The sequence below is a fragment of the Echinops telfairi genome, unplaced genomic scaffold (assembly GCF_000313985.2).
Source record: "Echinops telfairi isolate 266 unplaced genomic scaffold, ASM31398v2 ScPeMD7_22;HRSCAF=79, whole genome shotgun sequence".
Lineage (NCBI taxonomy): Eukaryota > Metazoa > Chordata > Mammalia > Afrosoricida > Tenrecidae > Echinops > Echinops telfairi.
The window spans coordinates 4900658-4908066 of NW_022103919.1; the positions used below are offsets into that span (position 1 = coordinate 4900658).

The 7409-nt window shown below is 53.0% G+C and overlaps 1 protein-coding gene and 1 pseudogene across 1 annotated transcript in view; both read left to right on the top strand.

Moving 5' to 3' along the window:
- Positions 1–278: 278 nt before the first annotated feature.
- Positions 279–7409, top strand: part of USP20 (ubiquitin specific peptidase 20) — a 26528-nt gene continuing 19397 nt past the window's right edge. Inside the window, exons 1-3 of the mRNA XM_045288518.1 lie at positions 279–360; positions 2614–2710; positions 4207–4227. Coding sequence (XP_045144453.1) covers positions 2630–2710; positions 4207–4227 — 102 coding nt within the window. The 5' untranslated portion in view covers positions 279–360; positions 2614–2629. The remainder of the gene's footprint in view (positions 361–2613; positions 2711–4206; positions 4228–7409) is intronic.
- LOC115869137 lies at positions 5429–5995 on the top strand (annotated as a pseudogene).

Genomic DNA, 7409 nt, shown 5'->3' on the forward strand with positions numbered 1-7409 from the left:
TCCGGGGACCATGAAGATAGTGCCCAGCACTGACTAGTGAAGCGTCCAGTACCCCCAGGAGGGCTGGCCTAGGAGTGTCACTGTGGGTGCTCTGAAGAATGTGCCAAGTCTATGGGTGTCAAGCATCTGAAGAATGTGCCAAGTCTATGGGTGTCAAACATCTGGGAACTCACTTGCCCTTCTTCGGAGCCAGGCTGGGCTGTTTGGGGTCTCCATCCTTAAAGAGAACGACGTGTTAGTTTGCTCCTCCTCTTGCCAGGTTCCTTGCCAAGGGCTTCACAGACTCCGGCTCAACGCCATCACCCGTCAGCGGAGAATGCCAGTGTGGGCCGCTTGCTGGGGGCTTGACGCGACCCAGAGGTAAGCCCCCAGCATCGCCTTTTTGTTGGAGGTGAAACCAGAGCATTATGGTTGTGTGCTGTTTTGTTTTAAACTTTATCTTTTAGAAGTTCCTACTGGAATACCGCTGGAACGGGGTGATGTCTGGGAGTCCCTTCAGACGGAGGTGGGGAGGAAGTGGGAAGCTGAAGGGCTGGAGCGGGGTGGCAGGGCATCCTTCTGTCTGCTGTGCTTCTGCGCACCGCCATTCCCTGAGGCAGGTGTCACGGGTGTGTGTGTGGGTGGGGGGGGGAGGGTGTTGCACCCAGGCACACACGCTGTGCTTTCCAGTCCGACCAAATCCAAATCCGGGGCCAGTTTCAGCTCTGCCACTCGTGTCCGTGAGCCTGTCCACACGGAGGAGCCTCATTTCCTCGTCTGTGAAGTGGGCCTCACTGCGGCTGCCGCACAGGGTGCTAAGGAAGTAACGCGTGCCAGGCACTGAACCTCGTCCCTGGCACCTGATGCAGGCCCGTAGTTCACCTTCCAACTGAAGGTCTGCACGTGGCAGCCCCTGGCTGACTGCTCTCTCTGCTGAGGGCGAAGGCATGGGGGTGGGGAGGAGGCAACCTCAGCCCTGGATTTAACCGCTCCTGGCTCCACTCCCCTTGCGGCTGACCTGGCTCTTGCGTCGCCGCAGTCTGGAGCTGCAGGCAGCAATCCAAGTCCTGGGGTATGATTTCTGTTGAAATAGCTAGTGGCCACAAAGCGCCCTTTTACTTATCTGCTTTTTAACAAGTCCCGCTGGTAGACCAGCACGACTGCCAGCCGAACGATTGGAGGTTTGAACCCGCCCAGTGGCTCAGCAGGAGAAAGACTTAGAGATCTCCCACCATGTGGACACTTACGTCCATCAAATGAAGTCCCTGAATCAAGTCAGCCTGATGGCCCCCAGTACCAATAACATTGGCATTTCAAAATCATTGTAGCTGCACAAGAAGTTGCTACGAGGAGGCCCGTTACCACCCCCCCAGGCTCCGCCCCCCAGCCCCCCTCCCCCGTCGCCCAGCTTATCGTACTGGTAGCATCTGCCACGTGACCGCAGGAGGGCAGCACAAGCAATGAAGCCACGTGGGTATGGCCCACAGAGCTGATTCCGATTTTGTGTGTGCCGCTTTTACAGGCACTTGTTTGTGTGGGTTTCATTCTGTGCAGTTGTATCCCCCCGTATGAATTCCTGTAGCCACCACCACGCGGAAGAGACGGAACTGTTCCATCGCTGCCCAGAACTGCCCCATGCAGGCCCTGATGCGTGCAGACAGAATGAGCCCTGCGTGTGTGTCAGGGCTCTAGAAAAGAAAGAAAGTGCCAAGGTTGTCAGGACGCACGCCTGCGCCTGTCACCCACGATAGAATGTCCCTTCCCCTTTAATTCTCATCTGGTCTTTGTTTAAACACCCAGTAGGACAAGTCCTCCCTTGAACTCTGTCACCCAGCTCCATCACTGTGGATATTTCTGTGAACATCTCTCTAGACTTTTCCTCCCCTCGGCTGACTTAGCTGCCCTTCCCTCTGCCTGTTCTCAGAAGACCTCTTCTGACAGAAACACGCCTGAGACTGTGGTGTGGAACTGTTCCGGAGGTGAGGCGCTCACAGCAAGTGAGATAAGTGGCCTTTTAGGCACTTGGCCTCCCCAGGGCTCTTGAGAAAGAGCAGTCTTGCTTATTCAGAGGAGACCTGCTTCTGCTTTCCACTGGGTTCTGAAACGAAATCTCCTCCCCTGGCCTGCCTCTGCTCCTTCTCAGTGTGGTGTGCTCTCCGTCTGCAGAGGCACTGTGGTTTGCATTCTCTGCCCTGCAGCTCTCCGAGAGTAGCCTGGACTCTGACTTTCCTGCTGGTAACTCCAGTCAGTCAGTCTCACCTGACATGGGTCGCCGGCTCTCCCAGTCACAAGCTCGGGGCCAGCCTTGCTTCTGAGTCCCTGGAGCCAGCCATGGGGCAGGTTCTGAGTCCCTGGAGCCAGCCATGGGGCAGCTTCTGAGTCCCTGGAGCCAGCCATGGGGCAGGTTCTGAGTCCCTGGAGCCAGCCATGGGGCAGGGTAACCATCCTCTCCAGTTCTCAGGCACGGAGAGGGGGGATGAGGCCCAGAGAGGCTCCATCTCTCTCTTGGGTCGCTGGATGGTGGGTCACAGAGCTGAGACTTGAGGCCCAAGTCTGTACATGGAACCACCTGCCCACCTGCCCCCCGCCAGCAGCAGCTGCTGTTAACTCAGAATACACTGTGTCTTCTCACAGGTGAGCCCAGGCCAGAATGGGGGACTCCAGGAACCTGTGCCCTCACCTTGACTCACTAGGGGAGGTGACCAAAGAGGATTTGCTGCACAAATCTAAGGTAAAGGGATGAGGTCACTTCCCGGGGTTGAGGATGGCAGGTTTAGGCAGCAGGAGAACTGGCTCCCGATAGTCTCAGCTCAGCCTTTTGTATAAATGAAAAAGCTGGAGTCGGGCTGGGAGGCCCTCTTCCTGGGGCTGTGTCCTAATAGGCATTAATTGTCCTTTAGAGCCATCCATCTGGGAGCCACTAATGGTCCTTGTCCATTAGCTGCTGCAGTGGGTGTGCAGCCTCTCCGAGGCTGGGAATGACTCAGGCTTCCAGAGTCCAGGGACCTTTTCAACATGGCCTGGGGCTGCTCAGGGCAGTCTGAGATGAGACGAGGAGGTGGGTCTCATCCGGGCTAGAGGAAGATCCACCCCTGTCCCGCCGCACCTCCCACTCCAGGCTCAGATCACCACTCCCCAAGGCCTCCTTTGAACCCCCTCAGGGTGTCCTATGTCATGCTAAGCAAGCATGCTTAGCTGTCCGTCTCCTCCGTCCTGACATGAAAGGTAGCAGACTGTGGACACTGTAGTCGCGGAACCATAGACGTTGGGGCTCTTCTGACGACATGCGTGGAGAGAGACCTTTCTCCCCTGTGTCTGCAGGCTGCAGCCCAGTGCCAATGTCTCACTAATCCTTCTGGGGAGGAGTGCGTGCGCTAGTTGCAGCTTCTTGCCTGTATAAAGGATGCAGCAATCCCCAGCCTCATGGAAACGTCACTGTGTGTGTGTGTGTGTGTAGTTCAGTGTGAACCAGAAGTGAGGCCATTGGGTCAGATGTCTAGAGATAGTGCCAGGTGTCTTTCCTGGGACCCTGCTCGAGTTTGCTCAGCCTTTGGCCTCAGCTGGTTCATCCCCAGGCCGGGTACCTGTAACCTCTTTGAGACTGTGCCACTTCTTGTGTGATCTGGCAGAGGGGAGAGTGAAGCGCCGGTCCATGTGCACTGCCCGATGCTGGCTTGCTTTCTGAGTCTCCACAAAGGGAGAACTGAGACCCGCCAAGAGGGGTTTCCCTCCTCTGGAAATCTGGGAAACTGGGGACTCAGAACAGAGAGGAGCTGAACAAGGCAGCACATGAGAAGATTCAAGCGGAACAAGCAGCCTTCTGGAAGCTAGCTGGTGCTTCTAGAGCGGGAAGACCAAGGTGTAGCCTCAGGACCAGCATTTCAGGACCGTCTGGGGCACCTCCAACAGCAGGATGGACAAAACCAAAGCCACAGTGTTTTAAACACCCAGGCATTACGGGTAGTTCACAACAGAGGAAGCACAAATGGCCAAGTGTAGGAAGCAGATAAAGGGAAGAGAGGGTATACGGATGAATCCTTTACTCTCATATATTAAGCCTGGAAGGCTGGATATCTGGGGTGGAGAGAGGCCTTCACCCTTGTGATAGGTAGGTTTATTGTGCCAACCTGGCCAATAGGAACACATGGGATCAATAAGGTTGCAGTTTGATTGAAGGGCAAAGAGATAAATGACCCCCTCTCTCTTGCTCTCTGGTGATCGGACCAGCATGCAGCTGCTTTAGCTCGTTCTCTGCCTCAACTTGTGAACTGCGTTACCTATGGGACACCCAACCTGTGAATCGTGTTGCTAGAGCTTGAGGTTCCTTCGAGACCTACTTCGCCGCTGCTGGTGTATACATCACTTGAACTTGAGGTTGGTGGATCCTGTCGTCATTGCTTCAGTTCGATATCTCATCTGGGCCTGCTTCGCTAAGCTCCTATTGCTCCTGTTGCTGAGTGCTGGTGACCCGCCCTACTGTTTGCTGCCTGTGGCCTGACTGCCTGCAGTGCTCTAGTGAAGACTCAGCTGTCTGCTTCCTTGACCTTGGGACCCAGCAACTCTCGTGAGTTGAGGGACTTCCAGTCTATTTACTGTTCCATGGAAGTGAGTTGGACCAAGTCCTCTGTGCTGCTGTGTGGACTAATCAGCTGTTATATTCCTTTGTGTTGTATATGTGTGTGTGTGTCATAAGTGTCCTGGTTTTGTTTCTCCAGGAAGCCTGTCTAACACAACCCTTGTGTGTTGGAGGCAAGTTCCAATCACACTCTCATAACTAATATTGTTCCCCACGATATCCTCCCATAATAGTGGTACCTTAAAGTTACCTCTTACAAGCACATGCCTCGTGGCTATCTAGCCGGCGGCTTTAACTATAGGGGCAGACATAGGTGATTGCTCTCTTGGCTCTGAAGACAGCCACTCCCCCTTACCTGCCCTGGGCACTGGTGTTAGTTATTCCTATGTACTCAGGGACCTTTAGGGTTGGGGTACAGCCCACTTTGTTACACATGTCATTAGGGGGCTTGCACTGAGTGTATCTAAGCCTTGGTTGGAAATATATTCTCTCTCTGCTCGGATCTGGCTTCTGAAGTCATGGTGGTCCAGGAGGTGAGCATTTGCATGCTTTATCTTGTCTGATGTCTCTTTAATTTTATCCCTCAATGACACAAACACCCCTTGGACCCATTCAGTTGTGGGGGCTGGTACCCCACAGCCAAAACACTGTTGGAAAAGAAGAGGTTCACCTTCACTGGTGGTGATGGCTATTGCTAATGAAAAGAAGACAAACTCATTTCCAGAGGGGCAAACCTAGAGACTGATCCTAGGCCCAGCTGATGGGACCGGAGCTACCATAACCTTTAGAGAGGCCAGGGGCCCTGCTGGTGCAGTAGTTATGCCTGGACTGCCATCCTCAAGGTCAGTAGTCAGAGTGGAGGCATAAGGAGGTCCATTTGTTAATGTCTTTATTATTAGAAGATGGGCTCAGCTTCCCCTGGGCGGCAGCGCGGAGGCCACGATGCCTGGAGTCGCTGTCAAGACGGGATCCTGCAGGAGTGCAGTCACAGCTCTGGCACCCTTCCTCAACAAGTCCGGGAAGCTGCAAGTCCCTGACTGGGCAGACCCTGTAAGCGGGCCAAGCACAGAGAGCTTGCTCCCTGTGCTGCACGGGAGCTGCAGCCTCCGCAGCTGTACCTGTACCTTCACGGTGGCGCTGGGGTCGGCTCCGTGACCAAGATCTACGTTGGGTGGCAGAGACACGGTGTCACGCCAGCCACTTCAGTCGGGGCTCCAAGAGCATGGCCCGTGGGTCCTTCAAGCTCTGGAGGGGCTCAAGACGGCGTCCGCAAACTGCCACCTCAGGGTCAGAGAGATCTGGACAGAATCGCCAGACAGGCGGCAGCTGCCGACAAGAAACACTAGAACAAAGGTTGCTGGGTTAATACGTTGCCTCATTTGTGAAAAATGAATAAATAAACAAAAACAAAGGATCGTTTTACACAGCTCTTAAATAACAATCTATACATCAGTTGTATCAAGCATATTTGTACGTCTGTTGTCATCATTATTTTCTAAACACTTATTTTCTGTTGAGCTCTTGGTATCAATTCCTCTTTTGGAGGTCAATTTATTAATGGAGTGTTAGCTTAGGTATGGGTCACCGAACCCATCCTGTTATTATTTCCCCAGTTCCAGAATGCATCATTGGAATAGACATACTTAGTAACTGGCAGAACCCCCATATTGGATCCCTGAAATGTGGAATAAGGGCTATCATGGTAGGAAAGGCCAAGTGGACACCATTAGAACTGCCATTGCCTAGGAAAATAGTAAACCAAAAGCAATACCGCATTCCTGGAGGATTGCAGAGATCAGTGCCACCATCAAAGACTTGAAAGATGCAGGGGTGGTGATTCCTACCACAACCCCATTTAACTCGCCCATTTGGCCAGTAAAGAAGACAGATGGATCCTGGAGAATGACAGTGGATTATCGTAAACTTAACCAGGTGGTAACTCTAAGCCTATGTAAAGGTGTTTGTAGAAGGAGAAAATACAGAGGGATCTTCCCCCAAATGTTGCTAGCACAGATGCATCGAGTTAATTGCTACTAAGTATCTGTTACTTTGTAATTCAAATGACTGAAGTGGGAGAACAAACAACAGCCCTGAGAAAATGAGGTGAATCGGGATGCCCTGAAAGATTACAGGTTCAGACAAGTCAAGGGCTAAGCAAGTTGACTGATCTCTCAGGACCCCAGCAGCACCAGGGCCTTCCAGCCCAGATGGTGGGAAAAGCTGCTTCCCTTCAATGCTCAGGAGGACTCTGGGCGGGTTCTGTACGGATGTAACCAGCATCTGGTTGAGTAGGAAGGCCAAGTCCCTGTGAAGCCGACATGATCACCCCCAGCCAACGACTTTGACTTCTCTGAATCCAAGGTGGCTGCTTCAGTTCCCACCTAGGCCTTTCAGCGACACCTGATTAGCAACATCCATCGCTTCTACTCCCATGTGACCAGCACTGAGCCACATGGTTACAGGGAGCCGCAAAGGAGGCTGAGGAATGAGTCTATAGTTGGGTGGCCATGGCTCAACTAAAAGGATGCCTTTTGTTATTAAAGCAAGCTGGGGAGAAAGTTGTGGAGACCATGAGCATGTTTTGTCACCCAGGCCCCTAGGGACCTGTGTCATTTCTGAGACCAACAGGTACATTGACTTCCAAATTTGCAGTGGAAACTGTAGGCACCCTGGGGGTTGACCACGTGCACCTGGCTCCTTTGTAAAGGACATTCTGCAGAGACCGGTGACTTCATTTGCTTGTGAAAAGATAGTGTTGGCTCTTGAGTAATGGTCAAATTGTTGAGGGAGGAGGTCGGCTCTTCCTCTTCCATCTCAACAGTTTGCCGACCCCTGGTCGGGATGGTTCTGAAAC